This window comes from Megascapheus bottae, chromosome 4 (assembly GCF_031878675.1).
Source record: "Megascapheus bottae isolate mThoBot1 chromosome 4, mThoBot2.hap1, whole genome shotgun sequence".
Taxonomy (NCBI): domain Eukaryota; kingdom Metazoa; phylum Chordata; class Mammalia; order Rodentia; family Geomyidae; genus Megascapheus; species Megascapheus bottae.
In genome coordinates this window covers 34,154,055-34,172,093 of record NC_143512.1, presented here as the reverse complement: position 1 = coordinate 34,172,093, position 18,039 = coordinate 34,154,055, and the positions used below count along the sequence as shown (strand labels likewise).

Sequence of the window (18,039 nt, the reverse complement as noted above, 5' to 3'; positions counted from 1 at the left end):
TGAATGAATGAACAGGAAAGTTCAGATTCATTGAAATAGTCAACAAAGTAGAGTACAAGCCTTCCAGCTGTATGTATAAGCTAAAATGAATATTTCCATGTGAATTCATTTTCTGGAGCAGTAAGTTTAAATGAAAAAAAAAAAATGTGATGCCTAGCATGCATGAAACCCTGGATTTTATTTCCTTGGTACCACATTCACAGAAAAAGCTGAAAGTGGCTCAAGTGGTAGAGTGCTGGCCTTGGAAAAGCTCCAGGACAGTGCCTAGTTGCGTGGTATTCAAGCCTCAGGATGGGAAAGGGGGGGAAAAAAGGTTATTGTTAGTATCATGTGATTAGGCCAAAGGGATTTTTAGAAATAACTCACAAAATATTAACTCTTGTATATTTCTACGAATATCATGATTTGAGATTTAAATGTTTTCACATAAATCATTATTAGGTGGCTTTTCATTTGGCCCTCCTCCTTACAACATGTATCAGTTTAAATTTTGTAGCTTGCCTTAGGTATTAAGAATGCTTAGGTGTTAGACAAAATATTTGTGTTAGATATTAATCTTAATGTTTGGGAGAAGCAATTTCTCTAACTGTTTGGAGATATAATTAACACTAATTTAGAGTTTCTATATAAATTTTAATACCAATTTATTAGAGTTGTGATATAAATTCATGCCTTTTTTTGTACAGAGCTATTATAGTTTGGGTTATTGTACTTTATTTTAGACCAAAAAAATTGTAGTACAATATATTTTAGGATTGCCAGTCTGGAGAATGAACTGTTGAATTTGAAGAAAATAAATTAATGATAAAAAAAAGTGATAAAAAATACTGGTTTATTTTGTTTGTAGGATTGGATGAAAGGTCTGCAGGCGTTTTGCAATTTACGTAAAAGCAGTCCAGGGACATCTAATAAACGCCTACGTCAGGTAAAAGTAAATTTTTACTGGGCAGTTGTTACCTTTACTTTTCACTTGGTTCTTTTCATTTCAGCCACAGGAAAAATAATTCTTTTTTTGGCTTTCCTTTTCTTTTATTCGGGGGGTAATGTATAGAGAGGTTACAGTTACATTCGTCAGGTAGTAGGTGCATTACTTCTCAAACATTGATACCCCTTTTCATGTTTTTGTCCCCTTCCACTCCCCTGACCCCTTCCAATCATCTTGTTTTTTCCCCTTTTCTTCCCTATTTCAAATAAACAAATAAGCATATATACAACATACCAGGTAACAAAGTCGGGTACATAACCACATGAGATTAACTGTAAGGGGAAAAAAGAGAAAAGAAATGACTGAACTGAACTGAGAACAAGCAGCACAAAGATGAAACTCTTGTTTCCATATCCCAGAGTTCATTTCATTTAATTTCATATGACCTTATGTACATAACTTTTTTTTTCTTTTTTCTTTTTTTGCTAGTCGTGGGGCTTGAACTCAGGGCCTGAGCACTGTCTGTTAACTTTTGAATAAATATTGAATAAGGTATTATTTCACTTAACATAAAAATAAGGAAACATTTTCTCCTTAAAAAGTTACCTTGAAAGGTAACTAAAAATATTTATACTGATAATCCCAGTAAACCTTTTTTAATTCTCTAGTAAGTATTTTTAAATACATGTTTTAAAATCCACTGCATAATTTTCAGCTTTATTTAAAATCTAAAGCTAGGCTTTCTCTTCATTACTCTCCATTTTTCTTCATTAGGGCAATTTTATATTTTGTACTTTTTTATCCTTCCATTAATCTCAAGACTATCCTTAGAAGAAATCAGGCAGATTGTGACATTCTTGTAACTTTTGAGGCAAGTTTAATACAGTATGTGTTTATTGACCAAAGTAGCTGTCATATGATTTGTAGGAATTTCCAATGTTTGTTGAATGTAATATATTGTTCTGCTAGATAAGCAATTAATATTTGACTGAATACTTCTTGTTACTTCTCCCAAGGATTGTTTATATATACAGTTGTTATACATACCTTTATTTAAATGGCAATATATGTATTTGTAAAATATATGCAAATATTTATACATAGAAATATACATCTTCCATATATATGTACATATATGTGCATATATATGCGCATTCATAAGATACAAATTTGGGCACCAAAATTGTCAAGTAGCATAGCATCTTTGGATTTTGTGTTCTTTTGATTAAAGTCAGAATGCAAAATCAGTGGTTTAATAATGTCTTTGGGCAGTGGAATTCTTTTACTGGAATAAAACGTTTAAGATAAGTACATATGTATAATGTTGATTCAGGTGGTGACAGATATTCTAAAAATCTGGGACAATAATTTTTGTGTTTTCTTTAGGTCAGCAGCCTTGTTTTACATATTGAAGAAGCCCACAAACTACCAGTAAAACATTTTACTAATCCATATTGTAACATCTACCTGAATAGTGTTCAAGTAGCAAAAACTCACGCAAGGGAAGGGCAAAACCCAGTATGGTCAGAAGAGTTTGTATTTGAGTAAGTTTTGTGATCATTTCAATCATTTTTATAGTCATAATGCATTTTACTCTTTTGTGTGTCTAAATTTGTCAGAAGAAGGAACTCAGTCTGTTGCTATTAACAGTATCATTTTCTGTTGTATTTGATTTATCTTTATTAAGAAAGTATGCATGTCTTTATGTTAATTTTGATGACAAGCATTTAACTTCTTTATTGGCATTCTTGCCTGCCAAATAACAAAATATTTTGTGAATCTAGTTTGAATATACCAAGCTTACATTTTTTAGTAGAAATAAGGAGCTTATTGATTGTAGAACACAATGTAATTTGATGCCAAAACATTTAATTCTTTTCTCTTTGTTTCTTTAGTGACCTTCCTCCTGACATCAATAGGTTTGAAATCACTCTTAGCAATAAAACAAAGAAAAGCAAAGACCCTGATATCTGTAAGTTGGTACATAAATTTTAAGGTTAAAAAAGCATATTTTATGGCTAGGTTTTGGCTAGACTTGAATACCAAGTGCAAGGCCCTGGGTTCAATTCCTTGTACTGCACTAAAATAGCAACAACCACAAAATGAAAACCAATTCAAGCACAGTACAATTTGAGGTAGCTTCTTATTGTGCTTATAAGAAATATTGATTGTTAAAAAGATATTTATTAAAGGAAATTAGCAAAATGACTAAATTGTACATACTGTAAGGCTGAGTTCTCAAGATTAAAGTACATACCTCTACATTCTTCTCTAATGAACTAAGAACTAGGAAAATGATTGTTTTCTGTGAAACTTCTTTTCCCTACTTTACTTTAGCTTTTGTCTACTTTATTTTACTTAGATTATCTGTAAATAGGTACTCTATTTTTATAGTACTTAGATTATCTGTAAATAGTTATTCTATTTAAAAATTACTTTAGGGCCAGAGATGCTGGAATAGTACTTGAATGCTGTGGTGCAATTCATGCACTAGCATGCGTGAAATCTTGAGTTCAGTCCCTAATCCTACTAAAAAAACCCTTTATGTTATTCTAATAGTCAGTGCTCCTAGTTACTGTTCTGAGCAGCACATTTCTTCAAGGAACAGATGGCAATAAGATTTAGCAATTCACATCAGGATGAAATAGGTTAACACCTTCTTAAAACAGTCTTAGGGAAGGAATTGACATGAATTAGTAGAGAGATAAAAGTCTGAATTTGTCTGTATAAAATGTTTGTAATTATTGAACATTTTTTGAGTTTCTTCGTACTTTTGTGGTAAAATATTAATAATGACATATAAGGAAAGCCATGCCTTTCATTATGTCTTTTTTCCCTCTACCTTTTTACTTATCCTGTTATAAATATCCTCCAGGCTTATGTCTTTGGGAGGGAGTTTTTATCATTCTTAGGCCGCATTAGATCTTCCTATGTATCACAAAAGCATTATTCAATGTCACAGCACACTCATCTTCCTATACCATGATTGATTTCTTTGCTAGACTTATTCCATAAAATTCAGGGACATGTTTTGATCATCTTCACACCATAAGGCATCCCTGCCTAACATGGTTTATTTAGCACATAAACATACTGGCCTTTGGAAAATGAAGATGACAATTTAATGTTAAATTGGTGATGTTAGTGAAAAACCTGTTTTAATAAAAAAATTAACATTAGAGAAAATGGAATGTCCATAAAAGTTACTTGCATGTCTGGTTATTGTGCTATCTTTTATAATCATCTGCTTTTCTTTCAAAGTATTTATGCGGTGCCAGTTGAGCCGGTTACAGAAAGGGCATGCCACAGATGAATGGTTTCTGCTCAGCTCTCATATACCATTAAAAGGTATTGAACCAGGATCCCTGCGTGTTCGAGCACGGTATTCTATGGAAAAAATTATGCCAGAAGAAGAGTACAGTGAATTTAAGGAGGTATTAAGTTACTTACCAGTTGATCTTAATGACATGATTAGCAGAAACATTCAACAAAAGATCCATTAAGTTACATATACTAATTTTATCGTTTTAGTGACACGCTGGTCAACGATTAAAAACTCTGTTTTATTATTTTAAGATCTTAAGAGACCAGATACATATAAACTACAAACTCATTCTGTTTTTAAGAAATTTATGCAGTGGAAAGAAGACGTTTCCTGTTATTGTATGTTCTTCCAGTAATCTTTTCTGTTGTCATTTTTAGCTTATACTGCAAAAGGAGCTTCATGTAGTATATGCCTTATCACATGTATGTGGACAAGACCGAACACTACTGGCTAGCATCCTATTGAGGATTTTTCTTCATGAAAAGCTTGAATCATTGTTGTTATGTACACTAAATGACAGAGAAATAAGCATGGAAGGTAAAGGCTTGGATGTGTAATATTAAAAACTGATGTAACAAGATTTTATAAATCAAAAATATGGGTTTTTAAATTACAGAGTTAAGTCATATTGCAAGTATGTTTGATTTTTTTTCCTTCATTAACAGCTGCAGTTGGTGTTAAACCAGTGGTTTAACAAACATAGGTAGGAAGAGACTGCATTCTAAGGCTGGCCCACCCAAAAATAGAAATCCCATTTGATAAAATTCTAAGAGCAAAGAGTAGAAACAGGCTCAACTGGTAGCATTCCTGTCTAACAAGTACAAAGTTCTAAGTTTAAAACCTTAGCCTGTGAAAACCATAAAAGTTGTAACTGGGATGTTAACTCTGACAGATAACTTGATTAAGGGACTAATATTTCTAGTTCATGTTCTGTAGCAGAAGTATTAGAAGATACAAGAAAATGATTTCTGTGTCTGTTCAGTTGTCCATAGCTTGATGAACAGAAATGGTTCCATATTTTCCATAAGAATATTTTCCATATTCTTTATTTTGGCTAATTCAATTCATAGAAACTGAAGGTCAGATGTGTTTCATTTCTACCACTTGTCGTAGTTGTGAGACCATTAGACATACAAGGCTTTTAACAACTTACTATGTCAAATAATCCAGCTTACCCCAACACTTTAATTCAGTAACAGTCCTTGCTTCTGAGTTCTCTAAATACCTGATAAAGTCTAAAATTATACAAGTTATAAAAACACCAAAGCAGGCTAGGAGCTTGGCCTAGTGGTAGAATGCTTGCCTAATGTTCACTAAGACCCGGGATCGATTCCTCAGTACCACATACATAGAAAAAAGCCAGAAGTAGTGCTGTGGCTCAAGTGGTAGAGCTCTAGCCTTGAGAAAACCCCAGGACAGTGCTCATGCCTTGAGTCCAAGCCCAGGACTGGCAAAAATAAATAATAAATTAATAATAATAATAATAATAATAATAAAAACCAAAGTTGGTTAAAGGATAGATAAAATGGTGGTACTGAAAGTCTTATTTATTTCATTAAAATTTTACTAAAACTCAATAGCCATGTTTTGTCTACTAAATAATTCATATGAGACTTAATATATTTTTTATTTGGAAATGATTTTTTTTTTTTGGTGCTTGAACTCTGAGCCTGGGCCTGGGCATTGTCTCTGAGCCATTCAGCTCAAGGCTACCACAGCGCCATTTCCAGTTTTCTGGTGTATAATTGGAGATAAGAGTCTCATGGACTTTCGTGCCCAGCCGGATTTGAATCACGATCCTCAGATTTGAGCTTCCTGAAGAGATAGGACTACAGTATGAGCCATTGGTGCCCAGTCTCAAATTTTTTTAAAGCATGAAATCAGTGTGCAGCAAAGCAGACTGTCTTTCCTAGTTTGGTTACTAACTAGCTAACTGATGTTAGAAATATGACATAACCACTGTGGGACTTCACATTTTGTTTCATAAACATTAGTGCTTGTCCTTCCTATTTATGATCTAATACATATGAATGCAGCATAAGCTGATGTACACACAATATGTTGTATGAAGTCATTACTTCACTGCTACAGGAAAAACTCATTATTGAAAAATAAACATGTTAAATTTCCATATTGATCATGTAAATACAGTTCTCTACAAATAATCTTCTAATATAAATCTTGATGCAGATGAAGCAACAACTCTATTTCGAGCCACAACACTTGCAAGCACCCTGATGGAGCAGTACATGAAAGCCACTGCCACACAATTTGTTAATCATGCTTTGAAAGACTCCATCTTGAAGATAATGGAAAGTAAACAGTCTTGTGAGGTAATAATAGGGTATTTTTTAGTGTTGGAATAAATCGTATATTTAATGAGTATATTTAATTTACCTTTCTAAAGTCACTTCGCAAAGTAGTTATTCTCTCTGCAATATAATTATTAAAACGTTTTACACAATAGACTTTCTAAAAAGGAAATGCTTGAGGGCTGGGGTACAGCTCAGTGACTGTTACCTAGTATGCACGAGGTCCTGAGGTGAACTCCTATACAAATTATTTTACTTTGGTTTTAGAAACCACTAACTTTTGTGGTACTTTGCGATTTTTTTCCAGCTGGACTACCAAGTACAGCCTACTTTCAGAAATCATGCAAAATAAATAGTTCCAAAACTTTCTGGGGATTGTTGTTGTATACTTTTTGTCCTCAGTGCTGGGGAAGTGCTTCAGATTTGCAGGTACTTCCATATCTGTAATTATGTGTTGGGGCATAGGCCACAGCTTTAAACAGGACAGTCATTTCTTTCATGAATATTTTAATACACATAAGGCTTAGGTTCCATTTTGTAAAGTATTTTTTATGAGTGTGCCTCCTTATATGAAGTCAGGTGTACAGATTTCTCGTGTGGCAACACGTCAACACTCAGATTGGATTGTTATATCAGAAATACTTAATTCTGTGTAGGTAGAAGGTTTTGAATAAAGAAGGGGTTGAATGAAAGTCAAAATCATTTCTTAAGGTGAATAATAAGGCTTCAGTATATATCATAATAAACTTAAAATCATTAGTCTCAGACTTAGTATTCAAAATCTCAGGTGGCAAGTTTCATTTTAATGAACAGTTACAAAGGAAGGTACTGAATTTAAACTTTGAGACACATACACAGTAAGTCAGGGGATTATTCTTAAAATGCTGAAGTTGACATATTTTGCACTAAGTTGTGAAGTATTACTCTAGCAACTTCAAGGAAAGAAATGAGTGATGTAGTTTGGGAATATAGGGAAAGACATAGTTAATATCCAATTGTGAAACGGGACAAATACATAAGAATAACAACTTTGAAATGGGTAAAAGTTTATGATGATTTGAAATTGTTAACATGACAATTCGATTCATTTCTTCTCAGCTAAGTCCATCAAAGTTGGAAAAAAATGAAGATGTGAACACTAATTTAGCACACTTACTGAACATACTTTCAGAGCTTGTGGAAAAAATATTCATGGCTTCAGAAATACTTCCTCCGTAAGTGGTGAAGTGAACTTCATTTGGCAAGAAAACTGTCTACCTTTGTTTTAAAAAAAAAAAAAAACTTTTCTAAGTAATATGATAACTTTCTTTTATCCTGTAAAAGTTATTTTTAACCTTTGATATGAATGTTCAGTGAAAGAATGAAAAGTAAAGGTTAATACTAGAAAAAGTGGAGCAGTGCCACATGTTGTGGTATATACTTACAGTCCCAGCAGATGTGGGATTGATTGTGTTTTATGAATTTGAATATAATTCTTATTTTAAAAAATCGAACTGAGATAACCACATTCATTAAAATAAACCATGTTTTTAATGCTGGTGTCTAATATATAGTTACATATGATATAGAGGAGTCATGTAGCTCTATAAAGCAATTTGCAAATATAAAGTAATTATATATAAGTTGATAGATCAATACATGGAAGCTTAGGGAACAAAGCTGTGAGATGTGGAAATTTTTTCTATTTTTAGTCTATTTTTTTAAATGTATGCTAGAGTTCTAAGTGTAGCTCAGTGATTCAGGATCTGACTACTGGATATTGGGCTCTAGGTTCAGTATCCAACTTCACAAAAAAAAAAAATCTTGCTTTGGGGGCTGGGAGTTTGGCCTAGTGGTTAAAGTGCTTGCCTAGCATGCATGAAGACCCGGGTTCGATTCCTTGGTACCACATACATAGAAAAAAGCCTGAAGTGGTGCTGAGGCTCAAGTGGTAGAGCTCTAGCCTTGAGAAAGTCCAAGGACAGTGCTCAGGCCCTGAGCTCAAGCCCAGGACTGGCAAAAAAAAAAAAAAAAAAAAAAATCTTGCTTTGTACTTTTAGTTAAGTAACACATAATTGAAAATTCATGATTACAAACGACTGTGTTAGACAACTGTTTCATTGGCAGGGAATGGAAGACTAATCACATTAAAATGTAATAAGTATAAATTGGGTTTTAATTGCCTTGAGATAAGTATTTAGTTGCTTTCTGTATTGAAATGGTTGTATTATTTTTGACAGGACACTGAGATATATTTATGGGTGTTTACAGAAATCTGTTCAGCACAAGTGGCCTACAAATACCACCATGAGAACAAGAGTTGTTAGGTAATGTTCATTACTTCAATTATTACTTAATTATATGTAGCTACACATACTAGGTATGTGTATTATATAAAGTTATGAGAAGAAAGGTATGATAAAAACAAACAGAAATAATGGAACCATTTAGATTTTAATAGGTCTGTAACAAAATCTGTATCTCAGGCTAATCTTCAACCAGTTCCTGTTTCATTCTGCTCATTGTAGAACAATCAGAAGTGTAGCTGGGTGTGGTAATGCATACCAGTAACCTCAGTAGTTAGGAGGCTGAACAAGTGTCACCAGTGAAAGGACAGCTTGGCTACACTATAAGATACTATCTAAAATATTAAAACAAAGCAAAAAACTGCTTTGGCACAGACTATGGAATTTGATACCTGATACATGGAAAATTCATTACTGTGGTTCTAGCTTATTTTTCAAATGTGGAAGCAAATTTGAGGATGCTAAGTTGTCTAAATTAACAGTAAATATATCCAAGGGAGAACTGAAACAAAACTAAAATCTAACCTAGTATCTTTGAAAACATGGCTGGAAGATTTTTCTTATTATATCACAACCAACACAAACAAACCAGAAAATATAGTAGGTTACCTAATACATAATTTACATGGAATCTCAAAAAGAAAAAAAGGCAATCACTAGAGATACAACATAAAATTTACTTTTAAATATTTTTATTAATCTTACCAACAATCTCAATTTTGTTTAGTGGCTGCTTTTTGCAGACAAAAACCTCTTGAAAGCCTACAAGCATAGCATTGGTTTTATTCTCAGCACTGACAAAATATCTGTTAGCCATAGGAAAAATTTAAAAACAAAGGCTTTTCTCTCTTATTTTTTGCTTTAGAGGTAATTATGAAGAAAAAGGAATTAAAAGCACATGTCAGTACATTTCTGTGTGTTGTAGAAATTAAATTGTTTAATAAACTCAGTTTTAAATAAGTAAAATTGCTAAGAAAATGCAGGAAATCCTGTTGGGCTTTTTAATCTAACAGGATGTTTTGAGATGGAAATCATCTCTAACATGGTGATTTGTTCTTCATAAGCTTTTAAATATGTCCTAAATAGCTATGTGTCTTTCTCAAATTTTAAATGACCTCTAAAAATTCGAAGTAGATTTTTACCTTGGAATTCTTTGTTCAGTGTAACCAAGTCCAATTTCAGTTTCATAAACCTAACTTGAATATCAGAATGTTTTCAAGTAAAATTTTCATGGTTTAGAAAAAAGATACAACTGTGAAGACTTGGGTCTAATGTTAGTAAGCTGATGTGTTTGAAGGCACATGCTGAGAAGCTGTATTGCCACTCTTAGAAAAGAACAGAGGAATGCCAGGTGTGGTGACTCACATCTGTAATCCTAGCTACTCAGGAGGCTGAGGTCTGAGATTCGAGGTTCAAAGCTAACCTGGGCACTATAGAATGAGAGACTCATCTCCAATTAATTAGAAAACAGGAAGTGGGGCTGTGGCTCAGGGGAAGGGCAGTAGCTCTGAGCTAAAGAACTCAGGGACAATGCCTCTGCCCAGAGTTCAAGCCCTGTGGACTCCCCTTACCCCCCCCACACACACCAAAAAAAAACAGGAATAGATTTTTTTTTTGTATAGTCTTTCCTTTTATATTAATTTTTGCTGTAATTTTTTTGTACTTAACAAGTGTTGGTACAATTTAGATTCCTGATATTTTCTTACTCAGAAAGCTTTCTCCATTATCATATTACACATTTTCTTTTATCAAGGATTTGGAAATAGTGACCATGGGTTCCTATTTTTTAGCAACAAAATTGATAGAGCCAACAGGTCATTTAACATTTACTGAATGTTCTGTTTAAATTTTAGAAGAAAGAAAAGTTAGAGCCTTATAGAATTGTCTATTAAAGGGTTAACTCCTTTAGTGTTTCACAAATTCTTTGGGTTCTTAAGGATGATGCTTCCCCTAGAGTAACTAGAAGTGAGTAAATGCCACTGGCAAACTTAACATCATCTCATTGCGAACCTAAAATTCCAGATCTGGAAATATACATCCAAGAATATACATTTGTTAAAACATAAGTCTGGCTTAATGTCTTGTTACTTAAAACAGTACCACAGTAAAGTGTAAGTGTAATGTTTTCTTAAAGATTTTATTCTTATAATTGAGAGTAAAGGCTGTGGTTCTGTGAGGCTTAAAATTTATTTTAATGTAAAATATAAAATAATTTTCTCAAAAGATTTTCCTTCCCATTCAGTGGTTTTGTTTTTCTTCGGCTTATTTGCCCTGCCATTCTGAATCCACGGATGTTTAATATCATCTCAGGTAATTACCTTTTCATATATTTTGAAAGAAATTAGAATAATTTCATACTATTTGGTAAGAATAGTTTCTTTTCAAAATTTGATTTCTAAAAATGTATCCAGTTCCAAGAAGATTCCATTTTCTACTTTAAGATGGCAGAAGAAATTTCTGCCATCTTTTTTTTACATGTGTTTCAGCCTTTTCTGAAGACTACATAGTGTATAACTTGGGCTTGTTCAAGTTGAGAAGAACTTAAGTGTGCTACTATATAAGCTGGAAGTATTAAAAATCATATTCTTCAATAGTGCTGTGTGAATACTTGTTTAAAAAAAAAACTTCTTGCCAACACTGAGGTGCAGAAGTGGTCCATCTGAAATCCAGCTTGACCTAAAAGCCCCCACCACAAGGAAGGTATCAGTGCCAAAGGCGTAGTACATTTGAATACTCCTGTACAAGAGGTGCTGGCTGAAGCTGCCCTCATTCACAATGGCCTAGCACATGGAAATTCCCCAAACTGTCAAAACCTTAGACACGTTCGAAACACTTGGATCCAACTGTAAGGAGCCAGTGTATGTCAGGATGATGGAGGCATTAGAAAACCCTGAGATGTAGTTTGTTGCATCCATGTAGGGTTTAAGAATGATGGCAGTCTCTCAAGCCAAGGATGTCATCAGTAAGTACTTCAAATGCAAGAAATAAGTTGGCTTAAGAAAAAAACAAAAAGGAAACCTTGTTAAAGACATTTTAATCAATTTATATTATGTTAACTGGCCATTTCAAACTCAGCAAGCAAACTCAGCAGGCCATAAATTCTGAAAATTTATTAGATTAAGGAAAAAAAGACAGGGGGGAGGGAAATGGGAACCAAGACATGGGAAAGGGTATCAATGTTTGTGAAGTAATGCACCTTCTATCTGGTGAATATATTGTAACCCTTCTATTAATTACAATAAAAAATACATGAAAAAAAGATAGCTGGTATATTACTAATAGAGAAATAATTTTGTTTTAACCCAATAAACATTAAAGTAAAAATACCTTGAATTGGAAATAGTATTGGCCTCTAATCATAGCATTTGGTAAATTCAAATAAGATCTGGGAGTACGAGGCCATTAGTCTAGGCTACATATTTAGAATGTGTAAAATAAACATAAAAATCAAAAATAGCTCGTAGATCATGTAGATACACACCTTATAGTTGAAGCACTCAGGAAACTGAATGGAAAGATCCTTTCAGCTCAAAATTTTTTCCAATATTTTGATGATTGCATTTATAAGCCATCATAATAAAAATTGAAAGTTAAGCTGGCTTATCTATAATCTTTTGGAGGCTGAGATTTGGAGGATCCAAGTTTGAAGTCAACTCTATAGCATTTACTGTTAAATACATGTTAGGGTTCATTTCTTTAGCCACAAGTACTTTATTTATACATTCCACTATGTTTTATAGGAAACTCTCTCCTGACCTTTAAAATACTCTCAAAAGTTTATTCAGTTTTATGTCTTCTTAAAATATAGAACACCCAGGCATATTTTGTTTTCTACATTTTTAAAGTGAACTATTTCAGTGGTCTGCAAATAAGGATGTGGGTAAAAGATTGCTTAGACTAGCAAATTGTTAACCCAAATTGATTGAAACTAGCTTTGTGAATTGCCCTGAAAATGTTTTGGAGTGTTTGTAGCAATATATAGATCAGACTTTTTGAGGCATTTTGAAACATCATCATCATCATCCAGTTGGGAATTTCTGGGTTTTACAGTACCCCTCCTTTCATAACCCTAGTTTTTTTTCTTAGATTCTTTTGGATTGTGTGCAGTGGTACATACTTAAAGGAGGCACTATCAGAAGGATAAAGCAAAATAAGGCTGGGACATGGCTGCCCTAGAGTAGAGTGCCTAGCAAGCATGGGAGGCAGGAGAGGGCTCCCGAGTTAAATACCTCAGTATTTCGCAAGAAAACACAAAAACTGAAGTTCCTTTGAATGAGACAGGTCATGCAACATTACAATCCAAATAGGTCTAAATAGGAAAACACTAATATTTTAACAGTTAAGGAACTAATTCTTTATCTGTAAGTACGTTTGGAGTTATCATTAGTTGTGCCTAAATTTTCTTACAGATTCCCCATCTCCTATTGCTGCAAGAACACTGATACTAGTGGCTAAATCTGTGCAGAATTTAGCAAACCTTGTCGAATTTGGAGCTAAGGTAAAAACCATTTAATGAAAGTGTAATTTGTGAATGAAGCATTCACATTATAAAACCATCAAGTTAGGTTGATTTTTTTCAGCAAAGGTATGTCATAAACTTAGATTTTCAACAACGTAACCAAAACCCATCATTTTATTAATTATATAAAGTAATTCCTCAAGAGCAACTTGTTCAAATTTTTGTATTTTAAAAATAATTGTCACTGAGCAGGTATAAATTGTAGTCATTTTAATTTTACAATAAAAATTCACTGTAAACCTAAAAATCCGTATCATGTGAGTTTCTAAAGTAGTCATATTTAAGGAAATGTCAAGCAAGGAAAACAAATGTTAATATTCTGGTTGGAATCATTGTGTCACTTACTTTTGTGGATTAAATTCGGATGAGTTTCTTACAGACATTTAACTTTATGCTAATTATGCTAATTATTAGATACTTAGGGACTTTCAATTTATCACTTATTGCCATAACAAGTATCCATTTTGTACATTCCCTTTCATTTTTGTCCATTACAGCATCAGAGTAGGATTAATAATTGAATTAATACTGTTATAAGATACTGTTTTCTCCTGACTGCCTCGAGAGAAATTAGATCTTAAAATTTTTGTTACTAGACTTTCATGTCTGCATCTTTTGAGTTACCTATAGAGGTCTTCAGGTTATTTTTATAAAACTGATATTAAGAATTGTGTTAACAATAAACCCTTTCGTGTTTCATAGCATAGTTTCTAATGGCTTTGGATTTTAAGCAGTTTACATATTCTACTTAACATTTGAATTTACTTGAATCCTGAAGCTAATTATGCATTTTTCTCATTGTAATTCTTCCTGCTTAACAAGTGCTGGGTTTATAAATTCTGTGTTTCATTAATCCTTCTCAAAGCACAAATAAACAATTTGTCTTCATACTATATCATATGATTTGTATTTTGGCAGAGAATTTCTCAGTTATTGAAAACACCTATTTCTATAGAAGGAATATAATTGCCATATAATTAAGTTAAAAATATGTGCTATGACTGATAGGTACTAGACTTCTAAAAACTAAATGTAGTTTTCGTTGGTAGATTAGCCAATTATTTCTACAAACAGCAAGCTTTTTTTTTTTTTAATTTTTTTAGGAACCTTATATGGAAGGTGTCAATCCATTCATCAAAAGTAACAAACATCGTATGATCATGTTTTTAGATGAACTTGGGGTATGTATGTAATTTTCAACTACTTTATGACCCATATGTAGTGAAGCACAACCCATTTAAGCAACAGCCTTTACAAGAGTTTCTGTAAAGATTACATTAGAAATTGTAACTTACCATACCATATCTAGTTAGCATCATTTCAGAAAAAGATACCAGTATATATTGATTCCTAAATGCAGTTTTATAATTCCTTTAAAGAATGTACCCGAACTTCCAGACACTACAGAACATTCTCGAACTGACTTGTCACGTGATTTAGCCGCACTGCATGAAATTTGTGTGGCTCATTCAGATGAACTTCGAACACTTAGTAATGAACGTGGTGCCCAGCAGGTACGTTTCTGCAAAATGGTGGTATTCACACATTCTTCACAGTGTAGGTAAAAAAGCAGATAAGCTAATGAAAGTATGATAAAATTGCCATACTAGTTTTCAAGGCTAGACCCTAGAATACTGGAATCAAATAGCAATTTATATAAGAAAACATGATGTTCAAAAAACCCTAGTCAATATTAAGACTTTATATCCCAGTTTGTTTCTAACTAAAGAGGGACCAGAAATTAAAAGAGCCAAATTAACCTTCTATTAAGACGCTGGGAATAATAACCTACTAGCATTTTAAATTATCTTTCTTTGCTGGGATAAAGACAACTGATACTATTAAGACATATTTCTGGCTAGCTTAATCCTAGGTTTCTGTGGATACAGTGAATATTATCACTGCACTGGCTAATTACATTACAAAAGATGTTAAAGCACTGAGTTTACCAATTCTGAATTCTCCCTAAGCTAAAATTCTAAAATCTTCAAGTCTCCCTTCACCCTCTGCCAAGTATGGACATCAGTCTTGTTCAATAGAGTTCCATTTTAAATTTTAACTTTTTGCTGGTCCTGGGTCTCAGGGCCTGGGCACTGTCTCTGAGCTGCTTTGTGCTCAGGCTAGTGCTCTACCACTTAGTCACAATGCCATGCCATTTTCAGCTTTTCTGAGTAGTTCACTGGAGATAAGAGTCTTGTGGACTTTTCTTGCCCAGACTGGCTTTGAACTGCATAGGTACGATGATAGGTGTGAGACACCAGTGCAGGGCTTAAATTCTAGTTTTAATGGTCATTGTTTATCTTTAGAATACCTTAACCTGGCAACAGAGAATGGTGAGTATCTAGGAATTCTCTTTGCTGTGTAAAATTTTTCTATCTAAGCTATAGGTAAACATCTGTAGTCGTTTAAACAAGTTTATGCTGTTGAGTAAGATGCTGATATTTTATAGATACCTTCTCTTTGTCATAGCTTTTTTTCAAATCCAGGTTTCCATCCTGACAGTTTAGACTAAGTTGTTATTTATTATTCTGTTTAGCATGTACTGAAAAAGCTCCTGGCAATAACAGAACTGCTTCAACAAAAACAAAACCAGTATACAAAAACAAATGATGTCAGGTAGCAGCCTTCACCTGGTGTCCTGCATGGATTCAGCATGCCCCACATGGTAATTCACATCAGTATATTTCCTTTGCTCTTGCCAAAAAAATAGCACACCTTTCCACATTCCAGTGATGTGTGAGCTATGCAAATAAAACCCAAGATTCTGCTGGTAAATACTGTACCAGCAACTTTGTAAGCTATCTGTGCAGGATATTTGCACTTTTTCCACATGGAATCTTTACCAAACTCTGAGCCTTGGTGTACAGATCACCTTTCACAAAAAAAAAGAAAAACAAAAAAGAAAAATGCTACAACTATGTCTTGAACTATGAAAATATATTTTCAGTACATCCAATTGCCAAAGTTTTTCTGTCTCTTGGAGAAAAGAACTATGAAATCAACTGACAAGGAAAAGTATTCTATTCACAGCTTGACTATAACTGGATTGCGGACTGTTATTACTACAACTTCTTCCTGATTAAGATTATGACCATTTGACTGTTCAATGACTTTATTTGTATTTACAGTTTCCAGAGTTTGCCATTCTAATAGGAACAATCTTTGCTGTACACTTTTTTAAAAATACTGTGCTACTTTTTCTGGAACTGTTAAAATATACAGAATGGATCTATTGTTCATCAGCTTTATTTTTAAACATACCACTTATTTTGTTGAATTGTCAAAGACTGTATTTAGATCTCATAATGCTTTTTGTTAAATGTTTACAACAGTAAATAAGTTTGAACTCAAATAAATATTATTGGTCTTTGTATTGATCACTGCATGTTACCTTTTCAACCATTTTTACACTGCCAATTTCTTTTGTGTAAAAAACAAACTAGAATGCTTTGTTGATTCTACATCAGTTGTGTGTGTGTGTGTGTGTGTGTGTGTGTGTGTGTGTGTTTGCCTGTGTATGTGTGTATACTACCCCTTTCATTAAACAACATCATCAGCTACTTAACAACTTAACCATTTTTGAACTTCGGACTATTTGTTATTATCTGCCTGATATTCAGTATTTAGTTTGATTGTATAGTTTTATTTTGCTTCTGTGTATGTATGTGTATTTTTGTGAAGTATTCACAGGGTTAAGTTAAAATAAAACCAAGGGGTATCTTGCACGATTGATTAATTCCATCTAAATACACAAACAATTTTAATTTCATTATGTTCTTCTTCCTTTAGGGGCACTTCACTTTAGCACCAGAGCAAACCCAGGGAAAATAAGAAACTTCAGATCAGTATTTTGGCTAATGATCTCTTTCAAAAAGTATATATGTACACATTCATTCTGTAATATTTCCTTAATTGGGCAAAGGACGGGCCCCTGAAAAATTTAGGGCAAAATATCACTGGTAGCCAAAGTGGGTAAGATACAAACCAAGAAGCCGAGGACAAATCAGTTTCATGAAAAACCATTTCAAAGGCCAAGATTCCAAGACATCTGATTCTATATGATATACAAAATGTGAAAGAAATTAAGTAATTTAGGATTTATTTGGGATCAAATCTCCTGCACATGAAGGAAATGTTCTATAACTAAGCAATAATCATAACCCTTAAGGGCTTAAAATGCTTAGTATAATTTTCAACTGCAAAACATTTCTATGGAGCCAGCTAGACATATAAAGCTACAAGTGCAGTTCCAACAGTGACACCAGTCAATTCAGTTCATCCCCCTCCTTTTTATATTGATGTCATATTACTTTTCTCCGCTCTCTGCCATTCCTCTTATTTTCTAGTGTATAGAAGTAGCATCCTACTTAATACTGTTGGTTGGTTTACAGGAGAGAAGATTTATTAGAAGTGACATGACTAGTTGATGTGGATATAGAACTCAAAATATTTAATGAAATAGCTCGTAGCATAAAGGTCCAAACTAGTGTGAAGCACTTTTAGATTGTTCCCACTACTTAAAATTTCAGTTTTTGGCCATACTTACTAAAACACTTCTTTTTCTACTATCTACTTAAAAGCACAAAGCTGACAAACTTACCCCATTTTTTACATTTGAATGATCTTTGTCTCCAATTGGAATGGGAATCTTGTTACTTACCTTTGTAAGCCCT

General features: G+C 33.3%; 1 protein-coding gene across 1 annotated transcript in view; it reads left to right on the top strand.

Moving 5' to 3' along the window:
- The window catches only part of Rasa1 (RAS p21 protein activator 1), a 66,048-nt gene extending 49,326 nt beyond the window's left edge, over window positions 1-16,722 (top strand). The window contains exons 13-25 of the mRNA XM_090331668.1: window positions 848-925; window positions 2,312-2,469; window positions 2,821-2,897; window positions 4,187-4,359; window positions 4,628-4,787; window positions 6,441-6,583; window positions 7,661-7,776; window positions 8,782-8,868; window positions 11,090-11,157; window positions 13,257-13,345; window positions 14,470-14,547; window positions 14,746-14,880; window positions 15,903-16,722. Coding sequence (XP_090187794.1) covers window positions 848-925; window positions 2,312-2,469; window positions 2,821-2,897; window positions 4,187-4,359; window positions 4,628-4,787; window positions 6,441-6,583; window positions 7,661-7,776; window positions 8,782-8,868; window positions 11,090-11,157; window positions 13,257-13,345; window positions 14,470-14,547; window positions 14,746-14,880; window positions 15,903-15,986 — 1,446 coding nt within the window. The 3' untranslated portion in view covers window positions 15,987-16,722. The remainder of the gene's footprint in view (window positions 1-847; window positions 926-2,311; window positions 2,470-2,820; window positions 2,898-4,186; window positions 4,360-4,627; window positions 4,788-6,440; window positions 6,584-7,660; window positions 7,777-8,781; window positions 8,869-11,089; window positions 11,158-13,256; window positions 13,346-14,469; window positions 14,548-14,745; window positions 14,881-15,902) is intronic.
- Window positions 16,723-18,039: the final 1,317 nt, after the last annotated feature.